Source organism: Paramacrobiotus metropolitanus, unplaced genomic scaffold (assembly GCF_019649055.1).
Source record: "Paramacrobiotus metropolitanus isolate TYO unplaced genomic scaffold, Prichtersi_v1.0 Parri_scaffold0000028, whole genome shotgun sequence".
NCBI lineage: Eukaryota > Metazoa > Tardigrada > Eutardigrada > Parachela > Macrobiotidae > Paramacrobiotus > Paramacrobiotus metropolitanus.
Window position 1 is genome coordinate 778,972 of NW_026570248.1, and position 13,870 is coordinate 792,841.

Below are 13,870 nucleotides of genomic sequence, written 5' to 3' on the forward strand. Positions count from 1 at the left end.
ATTGGGTGACTTGGAAATCCCACAATCTCAGGTGTCGTATGGCCGACCGCCGTGCAGTGATTTCAGGGAAACGAAATTCAAAAATCTCCTCAACTAACATTTAGATTTATGTGAATCAACCGTATCATCAGAAAATCCTGATGGAAAGTGTGAAGGGATGACTTCGAAAATTCAACCGGGATCTCGCTACGGGCCTGCAGTGCCCTGCACAGTATTGATACCAGTATTGCTACTGCTTTCTCCAACGCCGGGTTTGGGCGGCCAAGTAACCGGGCTGCAGTGCGTTTGGCCACAGCCGTGACACTGTGCTAATACTACTGTCAATGCTGGCGCTTGCCCAAATTCGCTAATAGCAATTTTGTGGCCTTGTCCGTGTCCGTTTTCAGATGACTGCACGGTACTTATTACTCACTGAAATGCAGATTATCGGAATGTGGACATTTTCGTTTTGATCTTTATCTACACATGCGAAACTGACTGCTAATGCCCTATGTACGCGGGTCGAAAAAAGAACAATAAAAGGTCCATAAGGGTTATGTATTAAAAATGTTAAAATAATGATGTTCCGCATCAGATCGCTATACATTACACAATAACCATAGGCACACTGGCACAATCATCAATTTGCAGTTTGTAGGGCAACATTTTAGCCGCATTTTCATGCTTTCACACCTGGTCGATGCGATCATACAATCGTGCTGTTGGCTATCCCAATCACTCCACAAGCAATACGACTTCCTGTAACAGTAATGCATGAGGAATTTTCTTCCACGATTACCAAATGCATTAGTACGACTCGAACGCAATAATTCTTTCAGTTTCATTTATAGTTTTACATAATCAGCGACGCACATCCGGTGCGAAGTTGTTAATTAATCCCGTACCTGCATTTCCAGTAGTTTTGCTGTCGGTGCTTCCGCCTAATCCTAGATCGTCGACTTTGTCGTGCAAAACAACCGCTCGCCCAATGACACACGTTTCGGAAAATCCCAGAGTTATAACGGTGTCGACCAACGTGATTTTTGCTTCGCCATTAGCTACAAGAATAAAAAATTTCATGGTCAAAATCTGTACTCTTTACTCTTTAGGCTGCCCAGCAAAAGTTGCGCTGTTTACAAAAGGTGATCGAGGTCATCAACTATTTCTTACCGTCGGCCAAAATATTCCCCAGATCACCCACATGGCGCACCTACATATATAAGATGCCGCACCAACAGTTAATATTTTCTAATGCGATAAAATAGGCAAAGTTTAGTAACAGTTAAGAGGGTTTGAACTTGAAACATTCTGTCTTCCGGTAACAGTTGCTTAAGCCGCTTACGATGTTAGTTACGATGAAATCTGCCTAAATCATGATCACAATCCAGTCGTTAATTACTGGTAGAAACAGCAGATCTGCACGTGCACATTGGACATAACGTTATACGAATACGAATTCAATGGCCACGAAGAGAAATCAGTGAATAGATATGGCTCTTCCTTACAGCATCGGTTGGGGCACCATGTGTTTCGTTGGAAGGATTGAAATGAGAGCCGGCACTGAGACAGGAATTCCGTATGTCGCCAAAATTATGAATATGGAATCCGTGCAGACCTTCGCAAAACAGAACTGATCATGCAGCATAAATCATCAGTCAATTTACGTGTTGAACAGTATTCAACTCTTTTTTCCCTTGCATGCATCTATGTTCCCAAGCTGTAACCGGATGATCCGGATCCGTAACTCACTGTTAGGCGCAAGGCCGGAGATGAGTCCAGAAATCTGAACGGGCAGTCCAGGCATGGTCTGATCGAAAACGACATACCCATGCACGCCGGTATTGTTTCCAGCGCCTCCCAGAACGGCAACTGCCCGCTTGGGTCCTACTGGAGCTTGTCTGTTGGCATCGGCTGACGGGGGTGGGAACTGGCCAGGTTGGCCGCCTGGTGGCGGATGTGGTCCGTTTGGAGGAGGTGGTCCGGGAGGTTGACTGCTGCCGGGAGGCGGCATAGGTGGGCTTCCACCGGCAAATCCTGTCGTCTGCTGAGCATTGGCTAGGCAGCACATCAACGCTGCCAGTTTAATTAGCACGAACAAAGTCATTTTTTAGTATCTGTTAAGTTTGATATTTTTTAGAAATAGGTCCACATGCAACGACCAACTGCGTGCACAATTAGTTGTACTGATAAAAAACAACGAAGTAGATTACTTAACGGTAACTTAAAGCTGTGTAAACTGAAACGTTAACAGACAGTCAGCTGTGGACATTGCTAACATTTTATAGCATTTTGTGGTATTGTGCTTGGTAAATGGTAATGCTTATCGTCAGTGATATAGCAAGTCACACGAGAATAGTCTGTTATGTGCCCGAGCACTCGAATTTTCGTTCGAGTTTTGGCGGTATTGGTGGAAAACTGCATTTTCGGGGTCGTAACACCTCCGTATGTATGTACTTAAATTTTACATATGTCGTGGGTTGCTGCCGGTCAGTGGTGCATTACGGAATGTTTTGACGATCAGTCGGCACGTATTAATTTACAAAAATGCAAATTTGCTTTATTTTTGCGGTGAGAGTGCAGACGATCTGAAGTGCCTCCGGGTTTATTTTGAGAGGGTGATCCTTTTTTTGAGTGCTTATGTCTCACATGGCCGCAAACCGAAATTACATAGATCATATCTTAAGAAATGATAAAATTTACAAGTTCGTAAGTTATGCCCCTTGATTGGATAATTTAGGATCTATATAATTGTTCACTAGATCTATATACGTCATACGGTAAGTCTAGTGACTTAAAATTAACGACTTTCTACATTAAATTAAATATAGCATAATTAATGTGTTCATTTGGTGTTTTCATAGAAGTGCAACGGCCTAGCAGGCTAGCATGGCCATGCATACAATACTTATAATTATGTATTTACCCCGCTAATAGTTTAAAAGAAAGTGATTAATATATCTATACAAAATTTAAACTGGCAATAGACACCCAAATAACAATAATTGCACATTTACAAGCGCTGGTACAGTACAAGCACATACACTTATACATTGTTATTGTACATATTCATTTCAAAAGGTCTAGCTCGTTAGCAGTAGGGAATCCATTAACAGTTTTAGCACTTAATACTAGTTATTGTAAATAAAAATACAGTTACAAGAATTTTTTAATTTTAACGATCGAGCCATCGAGGTCACTCTCCAGAGCGGAATACCTTGAACGAATCTACACACGCTGCAAAGCGGTGAAAAGAAGCCCGCCACCAGATGGCTTCCGCCTTTCACGCACAGGCACAGCTGATTGGAGAGTGCTGAACTGCTGATCATTTTACGTCGGTCTGCACACAGATGCAGACTTAACACTATGTATGAAAAGAAGAAGACTAGTCTTCGCATAGGAATAGTGTTAACGTCTTGTTTTTGCTTTGTCTATGGAGATTTGTAACCAAAATGTTACGCGCCTTTGATTCGCCCATTTTAGGGGAGTGGTTTAATATTTTCCGGAGGGCAAAATCCTGCAGAGCGCAGTGAGTCATCCATACATAAAGATACCTAAACATCATGGCTGATTTAATCCTCTTGAAGGGATTGGATGGGCGCTATTCACGCAATTCGGTTCATTTTATGGACTTTAGCGTCGTGCTCAGTGGCAGCATTTACACATCCAATCTGCCACAAAATCCATTGGAAGTTGTTGCTTTTCAGTGCCTAAGCGCAAGCCCAAGCACAAAAATAATTAATATTACTGTATTTGAAATTAGAATTTTAGTTTTATCAAAAGGAGGGCTTAAAAGCAAAGCGCAGAGCGTATCGACCCTGATAACAGGTACCCGATTTTCTGTTATTATGGTTAAGATTTCATTATTGTTAGAATCTGACTAGCGTGTGAAACATTTTGTGAATTGTAAAAGGTACCACATATCGACATATGCCTCGTTTAAGAGAAGAATTGAAGATGAATTTCTCTCGCTCGTACTAACTTTATTTTGACCAAATAACAAATGAACCTTTTTTCAGATACCTTTCCATATGTTACACTTTCAGACCAGCAATGGAAGCATTACAAAACTGTTTTTGTTTAAAATGAAAAGTCAAGGACCGTTTTTGTCCTACCGAAACATGCTTACAAGAATTCTAAAATATCAATAAATTATCTCTTCCATAAGGAAAGCCTTTCGACAACACTAACATGAGCACTCAGGTTAAGACTATGGTTAAAACTAAGATCAACAATCAGGTTTTCACTTTGATCAGAACTAACGTTAGCACTCGGGTTATGGCTCCGGTCAAATTAAGGAAGTGGGCCGGTACAAGGTACAAATTCGTGTACATGCACGAAAAGTTAACTTGCACTCCCAAACACATTTTTGGTTTTATTTTATGACATTCTGTAGCCAGATGACTTGTATACACGGGCGTGAAAACCGTTTGCGCGCAACATCCAGTTCAGGGAGCACCTGGCTATGAATATCGTTTTTACACCGATCCACTGATCTAGCATGTTTTTCGAATTTTAAAATGACTTTCAAAATTCTAAAATTCATTTTAAGATTTTAAGCAAATCATGAAAGTCTAGATCGCTGTAAACACGAAAGACCGTGTGCATTTATGTGCAAAATTTGAAGTAGATCGGTCCATAATGAGACTTTTGGTACCGGAATGCAGGTAAACTTTTGGAATTTTCAAACAGCCATAACGTGTATACAAATCATCTGGCAACAGAATGTCATAAAATAAAACTAAAAATGTGTTTGGGAGTGCGCAAAGTTAACTTTTCGTGCATGTACACAATTTAGTACCTTGTACCGGCCCACTTCTAATTTGACGGGCCATAACCCGAGTGCTAACGTTAGTTCTGATCAAAGTGAAAACCTGATTGTTGATCTTAGTTTTAACCATAGTCTTAACCGAGTGCTCATGTTAGTGTTGTCGAAAGGCTTTCCTTAAGTGGAAGAGATAATTTATTGATATTTTAGAATTCTTTGTAAGCATGTTTCGGTAGGACAAAACGGTCCTTGACTTTTCATTTTAAACAAAAAACAGTTTTGTAATGCTTCATTGCTGGTCTGAAAGTGTAACATATGGAAGGTATCTGAAAAAGGTTCATTTGTTATTTGGTCAAATAAAAGTTAGTACAGTGAGAGAATTCATCTTCAATTCTTCTTCTTAAACGAGGCATATGTCGATATGTGGTACCTTTACAATTCACAAAATGTTTCACACGCTAGTCAGATTCTAACAATAATAAAATCTTAACCATAATAACAGAAAATCGGGTACCTGTTATCAGGATCGATACGCTCTGCGCTTTGCTTTTAAGCCCTCCTTTTGATAAAAGCTAAAATTTCTAATTTCAAATACAGTAGTATTAATTATTTTCGTGTTTGGGCTTGCGCTTAGGCACTGAAAAGCAACAACTTCCAATGGATTTTGTGGCAGATTGGATGTGTAAACGCTGCCACTGAGCACGACGCTTAAGTCCATAAATTGAACCGAATTGCGTGAATAGCGCCCATCCAATCCCTCCAGGAGGATTAGATCAGCCGTGATGTTTAGGTCATAAAGATACTGTATACGTTATGCATACAAAGACTAAGTATATACGGCTTGTTTTTGAATGGTTAACATTTTTAAGAGGGTAGTTTAGCATTGCTGGCAGTGTAACTGTGCAACCATCCACAGTTGGTTTAGTTACTTAAGTAAGCCGCTGACCGCTGGTTGCGTTCAACACTCCATCGAATGAAACGCTAGCTTTGTGTGTTATCGACTCATTCAATTTTGCTGAATCACCCAAGCAAGGACTTTGTAAGGATATTAGCAGTTACATTTAACGCAAAAGCCAAAAACATTTAGATGTTTTTTTAATTTAGAATTTGTTTTTGCTGAATGTTTTTAGAACATGCTGAATTTCTAATTTTAAATTTTGCAATTTAGAATTTGCCTTTTCATTTAAAACCGGTCAAGGGAAAATTCTGATTGCCGGTTCCCGAGCACCATAAAAACTGAAGGCGGTGGCTGTGGAGTAAAACGTACAAAATCGATTTTGCATTCTAATCACTTACTCAAAATGAACTTAAACGTTTCATAAGCGTGATTCCGCATGTTGAAATTTTTTGGCAGCGACAAAAGTTGTCACAGAAAGCAGCATGTTCTAAATTTTTGAAGTTGGATTGTTTTAAACAATGACTGATCAAGCGAGTTGGAGTCATCTTGCAAGTACGAGAAAAACAACCAGCCGTGAGAAACTGCATTAAACCGTCGCCTGTTTGCGATTGCATCAGTTACAATGCACCTGTTAACGGGTGTTTTCAAAATATCAAATTTTTAATTTTGGTTCAATCCACACCAAAGGGGCTAAATTCAATATTTCAGGCAGAAAATGGGTGCTAAAATGAGCACATTCTCATTCCAGCAGCACGCTGCTGGAATGAAAATCTTCGAAAATTCGTAACTTTGTTATTTTCCGTGCTGAATTTTTTTATATGCGCTTAAGAAATTTAAAATAATATATACTATTAGGAAGAATAACTGATTTTCTGGTTTGATCTCAAGGTTTGGCACTCAGAGCATACGTGCTTAGCATAGCCGCCTATGAAATCTCGAATGAGTCTTCCGTAGACAGGTACTTATGTTAGCAGCAAAGGCTCACAGTGAATAACCCGAAAACAACTGAGAATCAGTTTTTTTGCCTAACGGTATGCGTTATTTTGTATTTTTAAGCTTATACAAAGAATTTAACACTAAAATTTACAAAATTACAGATTTTTGAAGATTTTATTCAGCAGCGTGCTCCATGGGCCGCCGCACGTACTTCAGCTACGTTGCTGCTAGACAGCTGGCAAAATTTTGCCAGCGGCCAGCAGTATGGCAAACAAAATCAACAATAAATTTAAGAAATAAGAATGGACTGCTTTGTAAATAGTATGCTCTCGTCGTACATTGTATAGTACTTAACTACCCTCCAAAATTGTTGCAGAACAGGTGCGTGTCACAATTTGGTTACTGACTCCCGTACACTGTTCAGAAACAAGCCGTATAATTATAGACTATAGAAAATCTCATGTATTCTCGATGGCCCGCGCTCAAGCTCTGACTCTGACTCAGACTCTGACCGCTCAAACTCTGACTCTGACTACTCAAAGTCTGACTCTGACTGTCTAAACTCTGACTCTGACTCTGACTGAATAACCTAAGAATAACTTGAGAAACCTAAGAAACCTGAGAAACCTAAGAAACCTAAGAAAGCTGAGAAACCTAAGAAACCTAAGAAACCTAAGAAACCTAAGAAACCTATTAAGAAACCTAAGAAACCCTCAGAGTCAGAGTCAGACTTTGAGCGGTCAGAGTCAGACTTTGAGTAGTCAGAGTCAGAGTTTGAGTGGTCAGAATCAGAGTCAGAGTCAGAGTTGGAGTCTAGGCCATTCTCGATATATACCACGACCGACGGAACTATTTCCGCGAGGAAATGCCACGATTTTTTTTTCGTAAAAACCTATCGGCCAATAAAAGTTATAAAATTTTTTGCACGAACATTATTACCTTTCATATTCCAAGTTTCAAAATATTATTCCTAGCTGGCTAGTGGTAAGACAAGTAAGACGCACGTGTACTGTAGAGCGATGCAGTGAATGAATGAATGGATGAATGTACAGACCGTATGATTGCAATTTGCAGATTGCAGGTCTGATGCTTTGTCATTGTGGTCCAAACGAACGATAGGATATTTATATCGGCTTAAGTTGACGTGATGGATTTAGACGAGAGTGAAGTTTTGGATTTGGATGCCGGAACGAACACTACAACAGCAGAATGGGATGCAACGGCAGACCCTAGTATCCTGGACGCCGATACGGATACATCCGAACTCGGGAACAAGTGCTTTGTTATTCCACATCATGTCCGCAAAGCCTTGGATCTGACGGATGGTTTGTAACAAATCCACGGCTTGTGAATTACGGGAAATGTGTCAACAGCATTTACTTGAATCTTCAGGGAAAGGAAGCTTGCTGAAACTGCTGCAGCGCTGTGGAACTCCACAAGGAGCTCGCTTAATGGAGCGATGGCTGATTCATCCCCTGACGTGTGTTGCGGAAATCGGTAAACATTACGCGCCGTAAAAACTGGATTATATAGGAATTTTGGGAGCTGAACCGCATATTTATGTTCGTTATTGTTATTGTGTAATTCAGAATATGGAAGATGTATATATTTTAGAATTTGTTAATTGTAAATTCGTACAAAAAGTCGTATTTTTTGATCGTGTGCTAAGCTGCTAAATGCACAAGACGATAATAATTCTCAACTACGATCGCCGAACTATAACATTTGATAGACAAATAAGTGTTTTGTTGGTAGAGGATCGGCTGGAACTTGTGGAATTATTCGTCAACAGTCCTTCTTTCCGTACCACAATTGCCGACACTTATGTCAAGAAATTTCCCGATTTTGCGCCCTTGGTCAAGAAATTAGAGAAGAAGAGGATCAGCCTGCAGGATTTGTACAAAATATTCGTCGCCGTCGAAAGGCTCCCGGCTCTTGTCCGTGCGTTGAAAGAAGGCCTGAGAGACGCCTCTGAGCGTGGTACACAACTAGTCCAGGAGAAGTTCACGTCGAAACTGCAGTCGTTCTACGAAATGCTGAGCAATTATCGGATGTTGGTTAAGCAGACCGTTGATGTCGCTTATATCCAGAAAACCGGGGAATACAGGATTCGACCTGATGTTACGCCTGAGCTGGAAGGTACTTTTGTATGAAACAGAAATCAAATGAAAGATTTACTGTATCGTGCATTTTCTGTTGCTGTACTATTCAAATAGCTTGTAGTATTATTCGGCTTTTTCTACAATGATAGTACAAACTAACTGTGCAAGATGTGTTTTTCTATAAAGAATTCGGTGCGTTTACTAGTCTTCCTTGCAGAAATGAGTGAGCAACAAGAGGATTTGCTGGAGCGGATGAAAAAGGACTGGACTAAACTTTCGAAGGAAGTGCAGCTGGAAAAAGAAAAAGCATTAAAATTTGAGTATGATCGCCGAGATGGATACTTGTATCGGGTTACTTCTAAGGTATAAGAAAATGCCGTTTTTGATAGCTACTATACTGTATGTTGCTTTGACAGATTTTAGTACAGTATCTGTAACAAAGTTACAAAGTATAGTGACGGTGTTCCTTTTCTTATATGTTAAGGATACGCTTCTCTTTGCAGTACATACAGTTTTTCTTTGGTTAATCATGTGTTTTGCATAATAACACATCTCCATAACTGCATTGTACAGGAAGAGAAAAAATTGCGGCCACATGTGACACGACTTGGACTAATCCGTAAAAAGGATAAAACTTCGGGATTTTGTTTTCAAACGCCTGATTTGAAGAGCCTGGATGCTGAATATAAGGTCTTGCGCGACAGATACGAAGAATCCCAGCAGCATGTGATGGAAGAGCTGGTCAATACAGCCGGTAAGCTTGGTGATTGTTGAACCGCGATAAAATTAAAATCAACAGATGCGGCTAGGATCCTTCTTATTGGATGTTCGAGAAAGTTAATTGCACGCTGTTGGGATTGCTACTGTAAAAGTGCACATCTATGTTTCGAAGACTTACATCACTGGTTGAATAATAAATAATTTATCGGCTGAGAATATACAGTGTCAAAACCAGTAATCTAAATTTAATGTTTAAAACATTTAGTGTATCAGGTAGCTGAAGTAGGTTTAATTATTAGCATGTGCCATGCCAGCCATGGCATGATGGCACATTTACCCTTGTTCTGTTGTCTGTAGCTACTTTCCATGAGCCTTGTCGAACGCTCAATCAAATAATGGCACCTCTGGACGTGATCTGCGCTCTCGCTCGGGTTGCATGTGAAGCAACCATTCCGTATGTGCGCCCAAAAATCTTTCCGAAAGGTAAAGCATAAGGATTAATAATCCGGTATAATTATAACTCGTATTACACCCATTACGCACTCACGGGGGCTTCTTTTTTTAACAGAAACAGGAACTATTGAGCTGATTGACAGTCGGCATCCATGCATCGAAAGCTTTCTTCACAAGGATTTCATTGCAAATTCTGTGCGATTCAAAGAAAACGAGGAAAGGTTCCATGGTAGGTGATATTACGGTACTTCATAGGGTGCATCTGGTTTGTAGGTTGCTTTAAGTATTATTCTTGCACAAATGGGAAGCTTCGTGCCATGCAGTTCTGCTGCGGTATCCTTGGTTGACGGAGTATATACTCGAATTGGTTCGGGCGACAGTGTCACTAAAGGAGTCTCGACCTTTATGATGGAAATGCTAGAAACTCAAGACATTTTGAAGAAGGCCACGGAACATTCGCTTATCATTATTGATGAACTTGGGAGGGGAACATCTACTTACGACGGATACGGACTTGCTTATGCTGTAGCGGAGTGGGTATTCTGACAGTGTTTACGTATTCTGCTAATCATGCAAACTTTTGTGAGATCGGTAGTGTTTAGTGTTTATAACTTGCTGTAATACAGTAATATATCGTTAGGTGCTGAACTTGAGTTTTAGACTTTCAGTGCTTATGTAATTAAAAGGTGTCTTTCTATGTTTGTCAATATTAACTTTGAGTGAAGACCAGCAGAATATAAGGTGGTCGAACTACCTTGAACTAATCTTGTAGAGCGGTTGCCTCAAATTTCCGCACTATTTGGGACTATTTGGGTCTAACCGAACAGTGCCTGTTCTTTGGTTGGTAAAATACGATGGAAAACATTTTCTTAGAAAGTTTAACTAATTCATTCTTAGATTTTTTCTAATTTTAATTTGAGTGGTAATTTTATTTTTGCAGGCATATCGCGACTCGTTTGAAGTCATACTGCATGTTCACAACTCACTTCAACGAACTGGCGGAACTCCAGAAGGAAGTGAAGAGTGTTGTACTGAGTCAAGTGACCGCCGTGGTATCAGAGGATGGCATCGTCTTCCGGTATCAGGTTCAGCCAGGTGTTTCCCGAGAAAGTTTTGGTGTAAATATCGCAAGACTTACCGGCATGCCTTCCCACGTCATACAGGTAAGCGTAGTATTGTTGTGCTTCTCTTATTCAGATCAGATGACTCGCTCCATGATAAAGGTATTGTGATATGATTTTGTCATTAGGATGCTGCCGCGATTCTTGACGAGCTCGAAAAAACGCATGCCATCGGTTCCTCTGTATCTTCTTAAAATGAATGAATGGGTCCTGTGCTCCTGTACAGATTGTTTTACGGTCTTTCGAGTTTTCTTGTTCCTAATTCCGATGGTGCCAGATTTAGAATAATCAATTTACTTAATTGTGACCAATTTGACTGATTTATCGGTATAGGCGCTTAAGCGCTTTTTGATGTTCTGGAATATTGGGCATGTATTTTGAGAGTTGGCGATTTGGCCCTGTCTCGCGAGCCAAGTGATACCGTGACTCACTGGTCAGTAACAGTGACTAAACGAGACCCCCATCGACCTCGGGACTTTTTTTTAGACCAAATCTGACCTCGGGATAATTTTCAGCGCATTTTTCTGATATAGAAACCATTTTTCAAAATATTTTTGAAAGAAAAAATTTCTGACTGCTGGGGCTTCCGCCCTCAGTATCTTGGGCGGTTGTATGGCGCCGCTAACAAATCTTTTATTTTGCACTTTAGAGACTTTTTCTAGGTGAATCGATGTCGCTGATTCTGAATATGTTGCCAGAAAATTTTTTCGAGTCGAAGCAAAGAAAATTTTTTGATAAAAACAAAATTTTGTAAAATCCACCTAAAATTTTTAAAACGCAAAATTCTTCCTTCAGATAACTAATACAATTTTTCTAACAACATATTCAGAATCAGCGATATCGATTTACCCAGAAAAAATTTTTGAAATGCAAAAATAAAAGATTTGTTAGCGGCGCCATTACAACCGCCCAAGATTACTGAGGGGCCCCGGCAGTCAGAGATTTTTTCTTTCAAAAAGCATTTTGAAAAATGGTTTCTATATCAGAAAAATGCGCTGAAAATTATCCCGAGGTCAGATTTGGTCTAAAAAAAAGTCCCGAGGTCGATGGGGGTCTCGTTTAGTCACTGGTCAGTAATGAGTATAAAGTACTATAAACTATAAAGTTCCGGAAATGTGTACTTTCATTATTAGTTTATAGCACTGGACGCCCCGGTGCACGATTGTTTCGGTACTTGCTGTGCATTTTACGCACTACTTTTTCGATAAGCAGTTATCGAACCCAACAGTGCACAAACGAAGACAGCAGTCGTGTACCTGTACTCGTACCGAAATAAAACTGATAAATTTAAACAAAACAAAGTCTCACAGCAGGTTCGGTGAATAGTAAACGGATAAAAAAACGGAGGAAACGGAAGCAACTAGATGGACTAAGTCACTAAGATGTTATCCTTGGAAATACGGCAAAGCGGTAGTGTGGGACGGTGCTCTTCCTGAGTAGACCGTTTGTGCCGATGTGTTTTTGGTCAATGGTCAGACATTGGAGTGAGCTGGCGCTGCAGCACAGATAGACGAACACCGGAAGTGCAAAGCGCAAGCCGTACGGTGGCCTGATAGTCGAATACGCTTCGATACGATTCGATTTCACTTTTCTATTGAAAGTGCTTGAAAAGGGTCAGATAGTGATAAGGAACACATCACGTTATAATCACTGGTTATAATCACGTAAACAGACTTTTAAAAAAAGCACTGTATAAGTGGCAAGCGAACGCTTACTGAGATTAACTGAAGAACTCTTCAAATTTAAAAAAAAAACGATTGCTTTATGCAATTAATTTGTTTGAAAATGTGTCGGACTCACTGGTCAGTACGATAGTATGCTAGGATACTACTGGACATACTGGTAGCGCAACGATGTGTTTTTAGATTACAACTACTTCGCTTACTGCCTTATATGGGCTCCCCTTATATTACTCTACCTTATCTGGGCTCCCGGCTAGTGAGCAATACCCGTCAAATTATTTATCGGATTTATAGCAGAACCCTTTTCTACTTCTTTCAACCGGATTTACAAGTGAGCACATCAAAGAATTCCGAAATTTCACATCCGAATTATATTTATATAATTATATTATCTACATATATTTTTCATTAATTTCAACCGGATTTGCCAATGAACAAACTAAAAAATGCCACAAACGTTCATACAAACTCAATGCTACAAAAGTACTGGCGAAATAAGTATTTCAAGTACATACATCTAAATTTTCATTCAGTCATACACTGATAACAGCTGCAAAACTGTGAGTAATAACGTAACCGCCAATGTAGAGGGTTGCTCATATTGCTCGGGAGCCCAGATAAGGGAGAGTAATATAAGGGGAGCCCATATAAGGCAGTAAGCGAAGTATACGTGGTTCCACGGGTGTCCAGCTGTACGAATTGCATTGCGGTCCAATAAGTAGAACTTAATCCTTTGCCGTTTTTTTCAAAATTGTATCTGATCCGGATACAATATTTAGAGAAAGACTAGCATAATTCATATATGTCAAGTAAAATTTCTGCGAAAGACAGCTCACAAATCTGTAAACTGATGCCCCACGAACAAGGACATCTACAGGCTGCAGCGGTATACAAAACCGCAAGACCATTATCATCACCTGCGTCACTGCGTGATACAGCAGAACTACAGACAGAGTAAAGGAAATAGCCTTTGTCCAGAAAGACACAGAAGACTTTCTCAGTTTGGAATCCTTTACGGAATTTTACCAGACTTGAAGTTCGACCAGACGTGAAGTCCTTTGTGGTTGTCTGCTGTTGTGCCGCAGTAATAATAATAATAATAGTAATTATTATCTTATATAACCGGACAGATACTTAATTAAACAGCCGGCAGTCCGGCTGAAATACTTATGGTTAACCAAAGACAACGGCTAAACCGACTGCACGCACACAGC

At 40.0% G+C, this 13,870-nt stretch overlaps 2 protein-coding genes across 2 annotated transcripts; one reads left to right on the top strand and one right to left on the bottom strand.

Moving 5' to 3' along the window:
- Positions 1-446: 446 nt before the first annotated feature.
- LOC129588093 (superoxide dismutase [Cu-Zn]-like) lies at positions 447-2,294 on the bottom strand. Its single transcript, XM_055482156.1, has 5 exons — positions 1,729-2,294; positions 1,485-1,594; positions 1,150-1,189; positions 885-1,037; positions 447-738 (listed from the first exon to the last, which is right to left on the bottom strand). Exons 1-5 carry the CDS (start codon positions 2,081-2,083, stop codon positions 686-688), a joined length of 711 nt encoding a protein of 236 aa, XP_055338131.1. The 5' UTR covers positions 2,084-2,294; the 3' UTR covers positions 447-685.
- Positions 2,295-7,474: 5,180 nt separating this feature from the next.
- On the top strand, positions 7,475-11,430 carry LOC129588088 (DNA mismatch repair protein Msh2-like). Its single transcript, XM_055482137.1, is given in 10 exon segments — positions 7,475-7,562; positions 7,653-7,903; positions 7,971-8,075; positions 8,334-8,717; positions 8,898-9,043; positions 9,254-9,434; positions 9,758-9,883; positions 9,969-10,386; positions 10,794-11,016; positions 11,103-11,430. Coding segments are annotated over 9 exon segments (1,827 nt in total). The 5' UTR covers positions 7,475-7,562; positions 7,653-7,725; the 3' UTR covers positions 11,169-11,430.
- The last annotated feature ends 2,440 nt before the right edge of the window (positions 11,431-13,870 follow it).

Coding starts and splice junctions, on each gene's coding strand:
- LOC129588093 (XM_055482156.1), bottom strand. CDS start 2,083: ATGACTTTGTTCGTGCTAATTAAACTGGCAGCGTTGATGTGCTGCCTA. Junction 1,190..1,484: donor ATGGTGCCCCAACCGATGCT/GTAAGGAAGAGC, acceptor TTATATATGTAG/GTGCGCCATGTGGGTGATCT. Junction 739..884: donor CAAAACTACTGGAAATGCAG/GTACGGGATTAA, acceptor TTACTGTTACAG/GAAGTCGTATTGCTTGTGGA.